We start from the raw sequence: 19,958 nt of genomic DNA on the forward strand, positions 1-19,958 counted from the left end.
AGCTGCTCCGGGTCTGTTTTAGGTCTCACTAATTATACAGCCGGCTGTGTGAGCTCTTGAGTTCTGAGAGTGCATACTGAACCCGGCCAAGATGTTATCAATCCCTTACAAAATAGTGGCCACCATTACTTTTGTTGCTCCTCACTGAAGATGTGTTGCTCCTCCTTCCTCTTCTTCCAAGCCACAATCACTCATTGCTTCCCTCAGGTCCTCTGTAAGATGGCTTCCATCCCTCCTGCCCTGGGAATGTACTGGATGTGAACCACACACTGAGTCCTTCCATTTCTCTGTCATCCGTGCCCCACACCCTATGCCAGCTAATGAGTCTCTGTATTTGCCTCTTTAAAGTGCCCCACATTCCTGTCCACAGTCTCGCTTTAGCATCAGCTCTCCCAGCCCCTGCTGCCACCTCCTCTTCTTCTTTTGAGATACGGTTTCTCTGTCCCAGATAGTCCTAGCTGCCCTGGAACTCTCTAGGATTAAGGGCATGAAGCACCACCACCACTGCCTTCCCAGTTCCTTCTTTTCGGTCTCTGAGCTCTCTCTCTGACCCGGTTCTCCTCTGTCCCACTAGATAATCCAACAGCAGATCACATCCACTCCCTCTTCCTCATTCTCTGAGGGCTGAACATCACACTCAGAACAAGTCCAACTGCCCAAGGGCTGGAATGCCAAGTGAGCGCTACCTCTCCACGGCCTTTCCTACTCCCACAGCACACCCCATGAACCTTGCAAGTCCTCAAATGTGCAGGCTCATTCCTGCCACAGGGCTCTGACACTCACTCTTCTCTGCCCAGAGCAGCTCTTCCCTCTGCTCCCTTCAGGGTGACTCATCTGTCATTCCCCATCATCTGTACCCCCAGGTCCTCGTTCACTTCGTGTGAATGGGTACCAAGAATATGAAGAGTGAACTCCCACATACACCCTGTCCTGTGACAGTGAGGAGCACACGGGACAATGCTATATCCAGCCCACCCACCTCTGTAGACTCCTGTTTCCCTCTACCCACCTGCACACCTGCCCTAGGGCATACGGATACCTCCAGATGCAATCTAGTCCCAGGTTGTATGCCCCACTCCTTACTCCTATTTTAGAGGATCTCACTACTAGCCAGCCAGTCAAACAGAAGCTAGAGTCCCCTTGCCCCTGCATCAAAGCAGTCTCCACCATCCCCTAATCTTCCATCCACTCCTCCTTAACTTTTATCACTCATCTACCAATTCATCCACCCACCCATCCATCCACCCACCCACCAATCCATCCATCCACCCATCATCCAACACAGGGTCTTTACCCACTATTTAAATCATACTAGCCTGGAAGTCAGAGATCCACCTGCCTCTGCCTCCCAAGTGCTGGGATTAAAGGTGTGAACCACTATGCCTAGCTCCTCCTCCTCTTCCTTCTTCCTCTTCCTGTTCTTCTTATTAATGTGGGTGAAGACTCCACACACAAGGCAAGCACTTACCACTGAGCTACATACACCCCCCACAGCCTTTCTTCATCCCACCTACTGGCTATATCCACTAACACCAGCGGCTTCTCTTGTTGAACTATTTGGATGAGTTCTAAAACCAGTGTTGCTGTAACATGGCTCCTACCCCTATTTGACTCCTAGGTCAAATAATGGCGGTGACTAGCAAATGTGTGATCAGCCTTTTCTTGAGTTGGTGTGTGGCTCCTGGTTGCTCTTGGGTCTTCATAGCCCCAAGCTTTGGCTCTGCTGTCCTTGAGTTTTGTCTCTCCAGCCATACCATAGCTGCACCAAGGCTGTGGCTCCCTGGAACTCCTCCAGAGCACAGGATAAAACAAAAAGAAAACCCCATGTTTCCCTCTTTTCCCTACTACAACTCGTACACACAGGCTGACCTAGACTCACAATCCTTTCCTAGCTTTTCCTTTCCTGGGCAAACACCCACACCTAGCTAAAACTTTTAAAGGTAAACACTGTTAAATACTAGATTTTAGCTTCTTATGGCTTCTTCCTTCCCCACAGCTCTATTCTGCTCTACTATTGTTTTTCTTGGGAAAATCCACTTTTTACAAAGTGTAACTTTTATTATTTTATGTATGTAAGTATACTGTCTGTCTTCAGACACACCAGAAGAGGGCATCAGATCTCATTACAGAAGGTTGTGAGCCAGCATGTGGTTGCTGGGATTTGAACTCAGGACCTCTGGAAGAGCAGCCAGTGCTCTTAACCATTGGGCTATCTTTCCAGCCCCTGTTCTTAATCTGGGATCCCATTGAATATTTAAACAGCCCCAGGACATGAGACCCATTGTTCCCCATGTTAGAGCAGTAAAATTCAGCAACTCCCATATGTTTTCTAAGGCTTTCGGTGTTCAGCTATCTTGGAAAGGATCCTTGTAAATACTGGAGTCTGCTTTAGATCCTTCAGCCCAATCCTGAGGATGAAATACCAGGGGGCAAATGGCATGCATCAGAGTTTCAGATCATACAAATGTTCCCCTCAGCAAAGAGTGGGGAAGAGCCCTCCAGGTGTTAGCACTGGAAAAAAAGCCCACACAGGCCCACAGCACTTCTTCGTAAAAAATATATGAGGAGCTAGGCAGTAATGGTGCACATCTTTAATCCCAAATACTTCGAGAGGCAGAGGCAGGCATATTTGTTGAGTTCAAGGCAGCCCTGAGTTAGTTCTACAGAGTAAGTTTTAGGACAGCCCCAGCTACTCTCATAAACCCTCAAAACAAACAAGACACTTAAAAAAAATACAACAGAATTGCCTATAATATACCCTGTTAAGATTTCACCATTTTTATGTCATTTGCCTTTAGTTTAGAGTGCAAACAACCCAGCACAGAGACTATGTAAGGCCTTCGGAAGCTCCTTCCACTTGCCAGGGACATTCTGAGGACGGCAAGTTCCCTCCAAGACTCTACAGTACTCTTTGGAGCTATTTGGAGTTGTTATGGGTCGGGTCTTGAGCTTCTGACTGTCCTGCCTTGCCATCCGAAAGCTGGGACTGTAGCATGCTCTGAATCTGTATTATTGTAGGGAGAGAACAGCTTTATCGAGTTCACTGGGAAAGGGCCAGAGCTGCCTGCTTCCACTGTCCTTCAGTGTCTACTGTGGGAGCTTTGAGATGAGGAGGAATCTCCACGGGCACTATGGAAAGGCCACTCTGTCCAGCAGTCTCCCCCCTTTCTCTTTTAAACTAGTTCATGTAGCCCAGGCTGGACTTGAAGTTCTTTAGCTGACTCTACCCACTGAGACATTCTCGGATCCTGAAGTAGTGTCACTGGTCTCTGAAAGATGAGGCTTTCCCACGTCATATCTAGAACAGTGAGTAACACTGATGTGTGCTGTGGAGACATCAGCAGGACATGTGGCTGGAACATTAATAGCACACCTTATCACTCAGGAAACGGGAAGCAAGTAAGAGGACAGACAGCTGAAGGAAACAGAGCATAAAGGAGGAACACAAGTCCAACACAGCAGAAAGGTAAGCGCTGTACATGGGTAGCAGAGCAGCCATCAGAGGGTCTCTGGTGAGGAGGCCTAGAGAATGAGAGTGAAGGGTTATTCTTTCTTAGGCTCAGTCTGAAAAGTAGACAGAGTAAGTGCTTGCCTGGGACTGAAGGGGAGAGGGCAGGACTGGAAGGAGGAGGGAATGATGGAAGAGAGGAAGGACTGAAGGAGATGTGGATTTCTTACTATTCCAACAAAAATACTCTGTAAATGACATACAATGGCCCCTCAACTCTATGAATATGCTAACATGCCCACTGAACTGGGTATCTAAAATGGGAGAAAGAGCCAGCATGTGAAGACTATCACACTAACGTCCTTATTTGAAACCAAGGGAGGGCCAGCTAGATGATTCAGAGAGTAAATATGCCTGCTTCCAAGTCTAACAACCTGAGGTTATTCCCCAGAGCACTGGAAGTTGCCTTCTGACTCACATACATGCAGCATGTGTGTGTGTGGATGTAGAGGCCAGAGGCTGAAATCAGGTATCTTTCTTAATCACTGCCCACCTAACCCACTGAGCCAGGCTCTGTCAGGTGACCCCTGAGTACAGCACTCTGACAAGTCCAGCTAAGTCCACCGGTCTCTGCTCCTGAGTCACAGGTGAGCCCCCATGCTCACCCAGCATGTACTGTATGTTAGGGAAGCAAATGCAGCTCCTCCCACACGCCCAGATCACACTTCCTCATTTACCATTTCCCTAGATCCTCCCTCAGGGCTCTGAAGGTCTGTTCAGCTGTCTTCCTGTTTTCTACTGCTGATGTGGGTCTAAATAAGTCACAAGGGACCCTCTTTCTAGAAGTCTGAGATGGGATGACTGACATGATCTATTTTACTAACCTAAGTGCTGGGTTCAGGCATCCCCTTTAAGACGACAGCTGTCAAGATGAGGTTATGTAGGTATCCCACACTACCTTTGCTGTCGTTTCTATTAGCCCAGTACTGGGGCTGCTGCACTGGCCCTCCGAATCCCTCCTCTGCTCCAGTTGTTTGAGACAGGGTTTCTCTGTGCAGCCCTGGCTGTCCTGGAACTTGACCAGGCTGGCCTCAAACTCTGCCTCCTGGGTACTGGAATTAAAGTGTGTGCCACCATGCCTGCCTTCTTTCTCCTTTAAATTTTTTTTTTTTTTTTGGTTTTACACTTATGTGTTTGTGTGCATATACCAAGGCATGTGTGTGGACAACTTGTGGGAGTCTGAGAGTTCTCTTCCACCATGTGGGCCCTGGAAACTGAACTCAGGTTGTCAAACTTGGCAACACGTCCTTACCCACTGCTCCATCTTACCAGTTTTCCCCCTTGGATTTTCCTCTTTTTAAGATTTTTTAAAATTTCTATTTACGTGTATGTAAACATGGCTTTGTCGGACTGCCTGAAGCTGGGGTCATAGGTGCTTGTGAGCTTCCTGATATGAGAGCTACAAACCAAACCCAGGCTGCAAGAGCAGTACGTGTTCTTGTCTTACTCTGTAGCCCAGGCTTGCCTTCCTGCCTCCGAAATGCTGGAGTGACAGCTGTAGACCTGTCATTCTTTTCACCTGATTTGTCTCTTCTTTATTTTTAAAAATATTTATTTTACATATGTGAGTACACTGTAGCTGTCTTCAGACACACACCAGAAGAGGGCATCGTACCCCATTACAGATGGTTGTGAGCCACCATGTAGTTGCTGGAACTAGAACTCAGGACTCTGGAAGAGCAGTCAGTGCTCTAACCACCTAGCCGTCTCTCCAGCCCTACTTTATTTATTTGTTTTATTTTTTAAGACAAGGTTTCTCTGTGTAATGAAGCCCTGGCTGTCCTGGAACTCAGTTTGTAGACCAGGCTGTAAAACCAGAGTTTTAGAACTCTCAGATTAAAGGCATGTGCCACCATCCTGAATATGGACGGTTGCCTGCATATATGTGTCTGTGTATCACAAGTGTGTGGTGCCCATAGGGGCCAGAGGAGGGCATCAGATCACATGGATCTGGAATTGTAGTTGTGAAGAACCATGTGGTTGTTAGGAATTGAACTTGGATCCTTTGGAAGAGCAGCCAGGGCTCTAACCTGCTAAACCACCTCTCCAGCCCCTGGGCCTCACTTCTGATATTGTTGGAGAGTTTGCTTTAAAACATATATTACAGGGCTGGTGATATAGCTGAATGTGGAGTCTTTGCTTAGCATGACAAGGCCCTGGGTTCAAACCCCAACACTATACAAAAACAAAAAGTACCACAGTGTTGAGCTGCTTGTTACTTGAAAGGATGAGGAGGGGTGACGGCTTGAGTGGGAGACTATACTAGTGATAGTGAGACTTTCTTTAAAATACAAACCTAGGCTTGGCGGCACACAGCCATCTTAGCTTTCTTAGCATAGAGGCAGGAGTCAGAGGCTAACCTAAACCACAAAGCAAGACTATATCTTAAAAAGAAAATGGCAAAGGGCCATTTGGGGATGAGAGGCCTGAGCTGTTCATCTTTGCTCGTCAAGTCCAGCAGGGGTTAGGTTCCTAAGTCATGGTGAGGACAGGCTGCCTTGGAAGTCATCAGTTCATTCTGTCTCCCAGATAAATTCAGCCTGTTCTACAGAGCCTTTGTACATCCTCCCTACCCCCGCCCCATGTCCCAGGCTCTTTAGGTTCACTGTGCTCAGCTGATCTACCTGCCTGTTAATTTCACTCAGGGAAGCGCTGAGCCAGAGACCTGGATCCCTAGTGATGAGCTGGTGGCTAGACCACAGGACCCCAACAGCGCAGCATAATCGATTCTCTCTTCTTGCTTCACACTCTGAAACTCTTTCAGTTGTGTCTGAAGGAATCCAACATTCCTGTCTGAGATCCTAGGAAATGTAAATTTCCATTTACCTGGTTAATCTGTGCCTAGATAAGATAGAAACTTCTGTAGCTAGATGGGGTACTTACTCACCAGTAAATCCCAGGATCTGGGAGGAAAGCAGGGGAACAAGTTGAAGTCTAGCTGGGGCCCAGCAAGACCTTGTTTCCAAAAACAAAACCAGCTTAGGACACAACAGAGCACAGAAGTACAGTGTCTGCCTCACCAGCACAGCACCCTGGGTTCAATCCCCAGAAATGCCAAAACCAAGCAAAAAGACACACACACACACACACACACACACACACACAGAGACACACACACACACACACACACACAAAACACAACCATTCACAGCCCCTGGATCTCAGAACCACTGACAGCAACATAGTCAGTGTTGCACAGCCTTTTGCTGCCCGTCTCCACATATATATTTAATATTGTAAAATTTTCTGAGACTCTGCTCTTTGAAATTTTAAAAAATGTATTATTTAAAAATGTTTGCTGAGTACTGTTGCTGTCTTCAGACACACCAGAAGAGGGCATCAGATCTCATTACAGATGACTGTGAGCCACCATGTGGTTGCTGAGAATTGAACTCAGGACCTCTGGAAGAACAGCCAGTGCTCTTAACCACTGAGCATCTCTCCAGCCCTGCTCTCTGAATTTTAAAACTTCCTGTCTAATGAAAGCACAGAATGTATTCTCTCAGCTTTCAGACAACATCTTGGTGGCCAAAGAGCTGTGTGCTGAACAGGAGGGAGTGAGCAATCCCACCTTCTGTAAGGCAAGGCCAGGGTGTGTGTGGATATGTAAACGCCCTGAACTAATCACTTACACTCCCACACAGCTAAGGGCTCAGACACACCCATCACTGAAACTCATGTAACAGCAAGAAGTAAATTCCAGGACTGATGGTAAATACTTATAGTTTCAGGACTAGGAAGTGAAGGTGTAAGGACAGGAGTTCAAGGCCAGCCTCAACCACACAGAGCTACAAGAGACTCTAAAAGGCAAAAAAAGAAAATTGAGGGGTAGGGATGGCAAGAGTAAGCAAGGAGGTAAGTAGTTAAAGTGCTATTGTACCTCACTGGCTCTCTGCCAGTCTTCAATGAAAAACATTGGTTTTTACTAAATAAAATAACCAGCAAGTTGTTTTCTAAAACCCTGTGGTTTTGAAAGCACTTTCACATATGACCCACCTGCAGACACTGAGTGATCCAGTGGAAGGATAAGAAGCCTGGACAGTGGCCTTTACTTTGAATTCTGGTTCCACCAGTTTCCTGGCAACTTTGTCCAATTAGCCTGCTGTAAGTCTGTCACTCACATGTCTGCCATGTGAGACTGAAGCGAACATTAAATAAGAGAGTTTCCTTGTTTCATACAGAAGAAAATATGGACACCTTTAAATCGCCTTTGAAATGACAATGTTCGTGGCCTGCCAGGCAGTGGTGGCAGAGGCAGGCTCTGTGAGCTCTGCGAGTTCAAGGCAAGACTGGTCTTCGGAGTGAGTCCCAGCATAGCCAGCTACCAAAAGGGGGCGGGGGACCGACCAAGAACGTCCATGGTTCAGTGGTTCCTCTGAGGACTGGAAGTTAGATCCTCAGATCCTCTATAAGTGCCAGGCGGTGAGTCCTTCAGAAGACAGGAGTGCCTCAGAGCAAACTGGTTAGCAAGACTAGCCTTATCAGTGAGCTCGGGGTTTGATTGATAAACCCTGCCTTAAAGAATAATGTGAAAGAGGTACTGACAGGCCTCCATCTACACACACACACACACACACACACACACACACACACACACACACACACACGGAATTAAAAATGTCAGGATAGATGGTTTGTAAAATAACTTGTCTTCTGATCAAACACACATCCAACGCAGGGGATGGCTTGGTGGGGAAATGTTAGCCATGTAAGCCTGATCATTCGAGTTCCATTCCCAAAAACCCATGTAAAAAGCCTTTTGGGGGCTTGAAACAAACCCACACATTGTTGTTTAAAGCATCACTAGAATGCCTTTATCTTCCAGAAAGGAAATCTTAAGAGGATATAGATGTCTCGTGGTGGAGCACATGCTTAGCATGACAAGGTTCTGGGTCCAACCCTCAACACAAAGCCCTGAAACTTCACATCCACAATACTCTCTTTTGCAGACCCCAGGAGCCCAATCTTCTACTTTGTTTCACAGAGTCTGACTCCTAAGTATCTCATACAAATGGAATTATGTAGTGTTTGTCTTTTTTGTGACTACTTTGTTTCATTTAAAACAATATCCTCTGGCTGGAGATGGCTCAATGGTTAAGAGCACTGACTGCTCTTCCAGAGGTTCTGAGTTCAAATCCCAGCAACCACATGGTGGTTCACAACCATCTGTAATGAGATCTGATGCCCTCTTCTGGTGTGTCTGAAGACAGCTGCAGTGTACTCATATACATTGAATAAATAATACTTAAAAAAAAAAACAAAAAAACAATATCCTCTGGGTTTATCATGTTGGAAACGAAAAGGAGCTCAGTCAGTACACTGCTCTTGGTGCAAACATGAAAGAGCTAAGTTTGGATTGCCAGCAACTACACTATCTAGCTAATCTAATCTACCCACCACTATCTATCTATCTATCTATCTATCTATCTATCTATCTATCTATCTATCTATCTATCTATCTATCTATCCACCTACCTACCTACCCTCCCCCCACTATGTAACCCTAGCTAGCATGGGATTGGGGAAGACCAAAGTGGGCCCTCAGAGCTTGCCAGCCAGCCAGTTTAGCCAACTAGTGACTGGGCATTCAGTGAGACCCTGTCTCAAAAGTTAGGGTGGAAAGTGTGATCTAGAAAGACTTGGGTCTGTACATACATATATGCCATACACACATTCAAAAAGAAAAAGACAAGATTTGCCTCTTTTAAAAGTAATATTCCAGGGGCTGGAAAGATGGCCTCAATGGTTATGAGCATGTGTTGCTCTTGTAGAGGACCCCAGTCTTTTTCCCAGCACCCACATGGTGGTTCACAACTGTCTGTAACTCTAGTCCTAGAGGATCTGACACTCTCTCTGACCTTCTTGGACACTAGGCACACATGTGGGGCACACACATTTTTAAAAGTGACATTCCAGGGTTGGGAAGATGACACAGTGGGTAAAGGTTTCCCTTTATTCCACAGTGCTTGCTGAGTGAGGCTGGTCCCGAGTGCAATCTCCAGACCCAATGTAGGTGGATGTGCAGCACACTGGAGTCCAGCACTTCAGTGAGACAGGAAGCAGGAATGAATGCACTGCGTGTAGACAGCAGCACAAACAGTGATATTTTCTGATGCTTTAACAGTGGATCTGGGACAAACCATAGGTTTCATATGAAATAGTACTGTAACCAAATGTTTTCCTTTCCTTCACATGAACCAAAATTTCTAAGAACTTAACTTTATAAAAACAGAGTAAAAACTCAGAACTCTCCCTCATTTTAACGACAGGAAATGCTTGTCCATTGTTATGGACAAGGTAGGAGTGGCTACTTCACCTGTCTCATTAAGGTTAAGGAAGGCATTTCTACCAAACCTGTACATCTTGCTTATTAGTTACTTATAAAAACTTATAATGCAGTTAGGTGTTGTGGTCTTTAATCTCACTTGGGAGACAGTCAGGTGGATCTCTTTTGAGTTCCAGCCTGTTCTGCATAGGGGAGACCCAGGACAGCCAAGTCTAAGTAGGGAAACCTGTCTCAAACAGATAACAATGGTTGTTTATTACATATTAAGTCATTATAATACAACTTACGAAACAGATGTGGCACACAGACCATGTGCCACACATGGCCATGCTCTTTTTTTTAAGATTTATTTTATGTATCCCCTGTACCACACAAATGCTGACAATGAAAATCTGAAGTTCAATTTACAGATTTACTTTTGTTGCAGAGAAATATGGAGAGTGATCAGTAAGTATTTTCATAAATGTTGTGTTAAAAAATCAAAATATATATTATGTGGAATCTGTGTAGAAAATTTAAGTTCTAAGAAACCCAGTAGTGGCTCAAAGTTTTGTTTAAAGTAAAGCATTCTCTAAATGCTTATTAAAGGATAGCAAGCTACCAAGATGCCTACTGGCTCCGCTTAAGAAAGTGATGTAGCCATTTTATTTTTAAATGTTAATATTTATAATTCTCTAGAAGTTAAATTCCTTAAACTATAAATAGCACGATTAACCGTTTCACCTTCTAAAGTATCTGGTTTCTATTAAACATGTAGAATGTACAAATCCTATTTTTCACTTAAATGAATTATGGTAATTTAGTATACAGCTGGTCTAAGAATAAATGCATTAATATCTAATCTTAAGAAGTGTGTGTATAGGTGCTTTGCCTGCAGGTACACCCATGTACCACCTGTGTGTCTGCTGCTGGAAGAAGCTAAGACATTGAATTCTCAGCAACTGGAGTTACAGATTACAAGTTATAAGAGGCCCACTATGTGGGTGCTGAGAACCAAATCTGGGTCTTCAGGAAGCGCAGCCAGTGCTCTGAACCATGAAACTATTGCCCTATACCTGCACTTAGTGTTTAGTAAGTTTAAAAGCTTGAGAGGAAAAGTTTTAGAGATTTGGCCAGGCATGGTAGCGCATGCCATTAGTCCAGGCACTTGGGAGACAGAGGCAGAGGCAGGTGGGTCTGTGAGTTCCAGACCAGCTATAGCTACACATTATACCCTGACTCAAATAAGAAAAAAAGAAGTTTGAAGAGTCAAAGATGGACTGATAGCCAAGTATGTCAAGGGTTGTGGAGTTCAGAGTGCTTCAAGTTGATGTAGCTAAGAGAGAAGGCATGGTGGTTAAGAGGACCCAAGTTTCCACCTGTTAAATCCAGTTCCATATCCGACACCTTTTCCTGGCCTCCACTGTCACCCCCACATATGTGGCATACATTCACATGAACTAAAACAAATATGCACAAAAATATAGAATCTTTAGCCAGGCAGTGATTATGCACACCTATAATTCTAGCACTAGGGAGGTCGAGACAGGTGGATCTCTGAGTTCAAGGCCGGCCTAGTTAGTGTACAGAGTGAGTTCCAGGATGGCCAGACCTAAACAGATCGTCTCTGTTCAAACAACCAACCAAACCAAACAAGAAAAGAATGAAAGTCAAAGGTAAATGAAGCCTCATCTTACAGGTCAGTTCAAGTGCTCCATACTGTTCTCAAGAGATGTGCGGCTGATATGGACCCAGTATCTAAAATCCTTGGTTCCCAGGAGAAACTCGCTGTTGCTGTTGAAGAACAATCATCTGACTGCTGGAAGCAAGGCAGAGGAGCAAAAGGAGCCTAAGGGGGTTTGTATGACAGGATAAATACAAGATTCGGTAGGGAGAATAAGTCTCAGTAGGCTAAATAGGAGATGTAGTAGGAAGAAAGTCCATTTTAAATATATTGGAAATACACACGGGAACGGATAGTGGACTAGCAGAAATATAGACCTTGCCTGGAAGTTCCAAAATTATTATTACAGGTAACACATAAAGCCAGAAAAGAATCAACAAATGTTACTTAGGAAAAATATCACTATTATTTAAAAAAAGTGGAAGAGGTATTTGTCTAGGAACATTGTTTTTTAAACGTGTAAAAAAGAACCAGGTATAACACTGCATGACCTGTAATACTAGCACTTTGAGGCCTAGGGCACAAAGATCACAAGTTCAAGACCAGTATGGGTAACACGGTGAGATCTTGTGTCAAAGGAGAAAAGGTGGTGGGGTGGAAGCTGCTACAGAGATACTCAGCAATTAAGAGCATCTTCCTCTCTTGTGGAACACCAGGGTTCCACTCCCAGCTCCATGTCAGGAGGCTGTAACGCTGTAACTGCCTGTAACTCCAGCTCCCGGGAGTCTATGTTCTCTTCGGCCCTCCGTGGGTACCTATATGCATGTGTGCATATGCATACACACAGAAAAGAAATCTCAGAGGAAAAAAGAAGCCAGGTGTAGTACCTGTAACTGGTAACTGGGGTGGGGGAAAGAGTGTGAAATGGAGGGCAGTTAGCTATACAGCTTGACGAAGGCAAGCAAGCAAAAAGGAAAGCTGGGTTTGTTGACTGAACTCAGAGTCAGGCTTGTGCTAATCCAGAGGCTGCAGGAAGCCTGACAACCCGAGTTGGGGCCAGCATGGGAAAAGGAAAGAATTGCTATCACATGTATGTGCCATCCTCCTTGTATTATGTTACTCGGGCTCCTAAACTGCATGAGAATTCCTCATGTAAAATGCTGAGGGTCCCTGTCCCCAGTTGGTTTTGATTGCTAAATAAAGTTACCAGCAGCCAAGGGCTGGGTAGGGAGACAGGGAGGGTACTTTAGGACTTGCAGGCAAGGGGACTGAGAGAAGAGGAAGAACAGAACTGCCATGCTAGGGAAGCGCAGGACAAGAGCCAGGGAAGCGCACCCCTCCCCACCATTTAGGTCTAGGGTAGCAAAGATGGAGCAGATGTTAGTAAGTAATGACTCAAGAGTATCAGAGGGGAGATGTTAGTGAGTGGCCCGGCTGATTAAGACATATTAAATGTAAGGTCGTGTGTGTGTGTGTGTGTGTGTGTGTGTGTGTGTGTGTATGTGTGTGTATGTCTGTCTGTCTGTCTGACATTCAAGAATTCAGAACATTGGGACAGGTAGCAAGGAACTTGTGCTGCCACTGGGTAAGGTTAGAGCACATTAATCAACTACAGCAACAGATCGTGACAGTTTCAACTGGCTGCTTACTGCTTCCCAGTGAACCTGGCTTCTGTCCCTGCTTACCAACTTAGCTGCTGTCTACCTGCCAGGCTGCTCAGACCACTGACTTTTCTCACAGACTCAGCAGTCTCCTGTCTCAGATAATTTGTACTGGTGAGCCTATCTGGAATGTTTTTTCCTAAGACTTTCAGCTAGCCAATGCTTTCTTTTAGGTACAAATAAGAACAGAGAGGCTGGGTGGTGGTGGCACACACCTTTAATCCCAGCACTTGGGAGGCAGAGGCAGGCAGATCTCTTTTGAGTTCCAGGCCAGCCATGGAATTAATTAAATTAATTAGTTAGGTGGGGTCTCACTAAGTTACCTAGGCTGGTCTCAAACTGAACACAGTGACACTCTAACTGATTAATTAAATCTTCCTTCAACCTTCTGAGGAGCTAGTCTCCTAAGTATCCATTAACACTCCTGGGTAGAACTAACTTTTGAGATTACTGATTGTTTCTCTCCATGGCACCACGCTTTAAGTTTGTCCTGTCCAGTGTTATATTCCTAGTACCTAGAACATGCTGGCCCATAGCCCAACATTTATGACGAAAACTAAAGAAAAATAAGAAAGACTGAGAAACACATACAGGCACACACACATGCATGCACACATACAAGAATGGAATCAGCTGGAAAGCAAATCAGAAGAGAGCAGACGCTAAGAGTCTTTTGTAGGAGGAAGTCAAGAATGATGACTAAGAAACCACTGAATTTGGCAATACCATCATCTTTGGTGTCCTTTAAGGGGGCAATTTCAGAAAAGTAGGTAAACAAGCAGATAACAATGTGTTAGTAATTTCAGGTGGAAAGGGCAAAGGGAAGGAGGAACACAGACTGGGTTTGAGAGTGCGAAAGTGAAGACTTAGTGTGGAGAATGTTTGCTCTTGTTTTCAAGCTGAAAGGCCTGGCGAGAAAGGAAAAGTCATCTTTATAAACAAAACTGCCCCACACCATCACAGAACAGTGGCTTCTTTATGCTTAGATGTGTTCTTCAAATGAATTTACTGGTGTAATTCTTACATGAACTCCCAGTCTCACACTCAGGCAGTCCATGCTGGGTAGCAGGAGTGGAGAAGTGTGTCTTCAGGTGGCTCACAGAACATTCCCAGTGGGAACTCTGGAAAGGAAGCAGTGTGCAAGTGACAAGGTAACTAGAGCTCAAAGGTGGCAAAGGGTCAATCAAACTGAAGTGTTCTTTGCACTATTGGTGTGGTGCTTCTCCATATACGACAAGTCAAGCTGGGCGTGCTGGTGCATACCTGTAATCCACCCAGCAATCAAGAGGCAGAGGCAGGTGGATTTCTGTGCGTTTGTAATGTGGCCAGTGTGGTTTGTAGTGAGAGACCTTGTCTCAAAACAAAACCTAGACTGGACAAACAGAACAGCAGTTAGCTAAAGGAAGGCAGCGCTTGTAGTGAGAGTGAGGCAGGAAAGTAGCTTTAAGGACCAACAGCTGATTGTGATGCAACTGTCAAAACCACTCCTGGGGATCCGTCGACTCAGGAGCAAAAGTCTGACAAAACCATAGAGAAACTGGGAATAAACATCTGTAACATTTTATTATAGAAATAAACTATCCATGCTTCTATACAAGACTATTTTCACAGAACAAAGGTTTGTACGAAGTGGGTGGTAATTTTCTATAATCTAGCAAGCCTAATAAAAAGAAGGCAATCTGCCATTATGAGACTAGTATTTGGGACCAGCAAGACAGTAAAGGTGCTGTCCCACAAGCCTGGCAACCTGAGTTTGATCCCTAATCCCCTGGGCAGAAGAAAAGCACCAACTCCTGAAAGTTGTCCTTTGATATCCACATTCAAACTGTGTAGTAAACTAGCACCTGTCCACATACCCAACTCTACAAACACACATACACACACACACACACACACACACACACACACACACACACACCACACACAGAGTGCAGAATTTTTTTTCAAGAGCAAATTATAAAGACAATCTAATAGGCTGATTCCTCAAAAGCCAGGATAGAGAAAAGCCTGAAGTATCATTTCTGATCTCTAACATGGTGGGTAGTGGTCAGGCCCTTCCTTGGCTAATGTGTGTGTGTGTGTGTGTGTGTGTGATACCCTAAGAAGACAAGTAAGGGGACTTGTATCAAGGTGTGTTAGTTAGGGAACCCTACCTGTGCAGTAACTGCCAAACATATTAATGAAACCACACACACACACACACACACACACACACACACACACACACACACACACACAGAGTCAAAAACTGGGAGTAACAGGTGTTCTTTTTTTAGCTCTCTGCAAAGCTTGGCTCTTGGGCTGTCAAGATGGCTTAGCTAGTCTTCCACCAAGCCTGATGACATGATTACACTCCCTGGGACCCACTTAGGGAAGCCAACTGTAGTAAGTTAGCTTCTGTCCCACGGGCATGCTGTGGCATGCACCTACTAACCTACATCCACATACATACATTTTTAAAAATGTAGTAAGAAAATTCCAAGTTGTTGAAATCCTACAGTGTCAAGGCCTCTTTTCCCCTCTAAGAGCCACTGACATGGAAACACCACTGCTTTCTTGGTGATACTTATCTTGTAAGCCCAAGCCAAGGCTGAATAGCTAGCTCAGCTAGAATCACATCATGAAAAGGGTCCTCCCCGATTCTAGAAATAAAGAACACTACCCACTCCAAAGTTTAAACTCACAAGACCCTCACATCAAGGTTTAATATGGTAAACATCAGTCTGACATGGCAAATCTATCTGGTCAGGGTTTCACGATTAAAAGGACTTTTTGACAAGTCAGACTCAACTCACTTTTTAAAGCTAGGCCTGGTGGTATATGTCTTTAATCTCAGCACTTGGGAAGCAGGAACAGGCTTATCTCTGAATTTGAGGTCAGCCTGGTCTTTAGAGCAATGGATCTCCAGGATCTCAAACTAGAGTTACAGATGGCTAGCTGCCAAATGGATGCTGTAAACCAAACCTGCTCCTCTATGAGAATACCAAGTGATCTTAACTGCTGAGCCATTTCCCCTCCCCGCACCCTTCTTTAAGCTATGTTCTATCTACAAAGCCCTACCTGGCTTAGTTACATATACCAGGCTAACCTTGAACTTGCAACTATCCTTCTGTCTCTACTCCAAATGCTGGGATCACAGGTATGTACAACCCGCTAGATTCAAGTTCTAACATTTCTTTTTAAAACACTGGATGAGAACTCAATTTTTCTCTAGCAATTCAGAAATTTAAAGTTATGTAAATCCTAAAGTTTTGCAATGATTTTAAACAGAAATTCAAACACTATTAATATTCTTTCTGAAAGGTGTTCAAGGAAACTACAAGTTTTTTTTTTTTTTAAATGAGATTTCACAATCAACTTCGATTGGGATGAGCCCCATTACCCTCATGTCTTCCTTAGGGTTAGCTGTGTAGTTTGTTGTAAGCCAAGACTGTTGTGGTCTGAGTGAGAATGGCTCACATAGGCTCATAGGGGTAGCAGTACTGGGAGGTGTGGTCTTGTTGGGGGAAGTATTTCACAGTGGGTGGACTTGCTGCTCAAGCCAGGCCCAGTGTCTCTCTCCCTGCTGCCTGTGCACGCCTCCTTCCCAGTACCATGTCTGCTGCGGGCCACCATGCTTCCCACCATGATGTTAACGGACTAAACCTCTGAACTGGAAGTCAGCCCCAAACAAATGGTTTCCTTTGTTAAGCACAGTTTTAGGCTCAATCCCCCAACAGGGATTGGGGGAAAGGTGGGGGATCTTTCAAGGAAGATTTGTTAGTTAAGGTGACTCATTCAGTTAAGTCATTTGGGGTAAAAAAAAAAAAAACACCCAGGTTGGTTATCAATCACTTAACAAGTATATGGATGGCTTAAAATGCAAATGGGACTTAGCCCAAGCCTTTGGGAGCTCCGGAGCTTACAATCTACTTGGCAAGACACAGTATGGTTAAAGTAATGTGTGACTATATGCTAAAAACAAAGGTGTAAATTGGGCAGTGGTGGTGTACCCCTTTAATTCCAATACTCCAGAGGCGGAGGCCAGTGTTTGAGGTGAGCCTGGTCTACAGAGTGAGTTCCAGGACAGCCAGGGTACACAGAGAAACTGTCTTGAAAAAAAAAAAAAAATTAAAAGAAAACCAAACCCAAAAAGCATATATATATATTTCATAACTGTATTGAGAGAGGAGATTCTGCTGTGGGCTGGTTTTTCAGAAACTGCAAAAGAAGATGGGCTGGAAAGATGTCAGGATTCTGAAAATGTTGACAAAGACTCTGCAAGCAGCCTTTTAGTTAGCGACATTTGCTCACATCCATGCTCATCTCTTTCCTCCTGCCTCCAGGCATGAGTCACCACACCTAACCTCAAACTCATTTGATTCCTTCAAGAAACTCACAGGCTGGAAGGTAAGGATGAAGGCTTGAGCAGCTGGGTCAGAACCCAAGGGTTCTGTCTTCTAGTCCTGCAGGAGCGACAGTGTGGGTAGGAGGAAAACAATAGCTCTGTGGGGCACATGCAAAGATTGGCTGGTGCCGAAAGCCAACCCAAGATTAAACTTAATTCCCTCCAGCAACAGAAGGGTTGCTAACATTTCAAGAGGAAAGGTATTAAGTGACTGAAAGACTAACCACCAGATAGGGAAGGGTTTTACCACGGACCAAGTGAGACAATGAAGACATGAATTAGAATTACGGAACAACTTAAATGTTGTAAAACTTTACTTTTAAACTTTACCAAGAATCTTGTAACACCCATTCCCCCTCCCCCCCACGCAGGTTTCCGGTTTATAAATCAGTTTCAGGGAGGCAAAACTTCTAACCAATAAATCTCAGGATTAGCAACTAAAACCCAAAGGGCATAGCTGACCTACAACTAACGAGATTTCCCCCGTTCAACAACTATTAATATTATCAGAGGTTTTTAACAGGCTCAGTAGGTTAAATTTGAAACTGTCAATAGTATAGCAGGATCCTCGCGTTCACAAATTCCAGGGTTCCCTTTGGGGGTCGGGGGGGTGGGGGGAGAGGATGTCCTTTATACAACTCAATTTACTGAAGCTTCCAAAGGCTTTTTCGATTTTCCATTCGGAAGCCGCAGGATACTGTCAACTGAAGGGAGACTTATTTCCATATTAAAGCCATAGCTAACCTCCACGAAGCAAAGATTCAATCAACATCTGCAGACTAACCGAGGCCAGGCCTAAGGTGCAAGAACGCCCTACGTCCTAGGCAACTCCAACCCGGGTCAGTTCCAAGACGAAGTTCTCATCAGTTGGAAATCCTTTGGGAGAAAAGCCTATCAGCAACTAACCTTGTGCTTTTCCAGCCCCGACCTCACTCAAAATCCTCATCCGGACGTTTTCCCAAAGTACACCACAGAGCCACTTCTCGAAGATGACAAGCGCCCTGCCATGTTAGCCTCCTCCCAGGACCCAGACTAAGAAATGGGGGCGCTCGGGGAAGTTTCCCCGAGGCCCGATCGGCGCCGGAAGAGGCGTTTTCGGGAGTGAGTACTGCTGTGGCAGGCGCCAGCCTTACTCACCGCGACCGGGCGGCCGTGCTCCGGGCCGTCCGCTGCGTCCAGGCGCGCAGCCGCTGGGGCCGGGGCGGGGGCCGGAGCGGCTGGCGGAGCCGTGGCGGCGGCGGGCGGCTGCCGGTGCTTGCCGGCGCGCTTGGCCTTGGCCTGGATGCAGCGCTGGTGCAGGGCAAAGGTGTGCTGGCGTTCGAGCTCCAGGCGCTCGGGAGACACAGCCTCGTAGCGGGCCTCACAGGTGCTGTGGTGGCGCCGGCACAGCTCGATGCGCCGGCGGAGGCGCTCCATGACCGCGCTGTGCCGCGGCAGCGCGAACTCCGCCATGGGGCAGGTGGGTAGCACCATGGGCCGCGGGCGGCGCTGGCCCGGCCCGGGCCTCCCGGCGCCGGCTGGCACTTCGGGTTCCTCCGCTTCTGGCCACCCGGATCCGCCTCACCGCCGCGCCATGTCCGGACGGGCTATGCAGCGGGCTCGGGCGCGGCGGCGGGTCTTCCTTCGGCCCCGCTCGACCCGATTGCAGGCCAACAAACACCGCCCGCCTCAGGCTTCGGCCTGTCCGCTATACCCCTGCCCCATTGTTTTCCGCGCCGCTGCCGCCGCCATCTTAAAATTGTTTTCGGGGCTTTCGGAAGAGGGCGGGGCCCGGGCCGGCGAACTCTGCGTCACTGCTGATGGATCGGAGCTCTAGCCAATCAAATGAAGCCCGCTGCCCGAGGGCGTGGGTGACTAGCACGTCAGGAATCTTCGGGTATTTAAACTGAACACTGCAGCAAGGAGGGAAGCCCCGAGGCGGGTTCAGTGCTGGAGAGTAGACTATGACTGACAGGAACCTATCCAAGACGAGCCACGTTTTCTGAGTACCGCCCCCTTGAAGGCAGTCCCTTCCGGGTTCGTGAGGAACGCGGGGTAAGTCTGGGTGCACTGGAAGCCTTAAGACCCAGATGCCCAATGCTCTCTATCCACACTATTTCGAGGTCAGCCATTTCTGACCTCATTCCTTACATACAGCCCCGTAATTAATTGATCAGAATTGTTTTGAGCTTGAGCTGCCTAATAGAGATAAGGATCATTGGCTGGTACATGGTATCTCATTACTTTCAGAGCCCTAAGTGGTCTCCAGTCTCACTGTTGGGGACTGGAGTTATTTAGATCCACAGGGCCATACACTTAAAACTGACTGATAAATAAAATCGAGCCACTCAAAATCTAGTCCAAAGCACTGGGTTCCAGTGATGCCACAAGCAAGCAAATAAGCGAAGGTAAAACGCCAGGAAAGTACCAAAAAATATTCTAGATGGTTACTGACACCCAAACTGCCACAGGAGGTGGGAGGCTTTGCACTATAAGACCTCTCCAGCCACTCAAACATGTTTCTCTAAACCTTA

At 46.0% G+C, this 19,958-nt stretch overlaps 1 protein-coding gene across 1 annotated transcript in view; it reads right to left on the reverse strand.

The window, feature by feature from the left end:
* Positions 1-19,148, reverse strand: part of MAML1 (mastermind like transcriptional coactivator 1) — a 31,897-nt gene extending 12,749 nt beyond the window's left edge. Inside the window, exon 1 of the mRNA XM_080924079.1 lies at positions 18,583-19,148. Coding sequence (XP_080780205.1) covers positions 18,583-18,918 — 336 coding nt within the window. The 5' untranslated portion in view covers positions 18,919-19,148. The remainder of the gene's footprint in view (positions 1-18,582) is intronic.
* Between the last annotated feature and the right edge of the window lie 810 nt (positions 19,149-19,958).

This window comes from Micromys minutus (assembly GCF_963924665.1).
Source record: "Micromys minutus genome assembly, chromosome: 10".
NCBI lineage: Eukaryota > Metazoa > Chordata > Mammalia > Rodentia > Muridae > Micromys > Micromys minutus.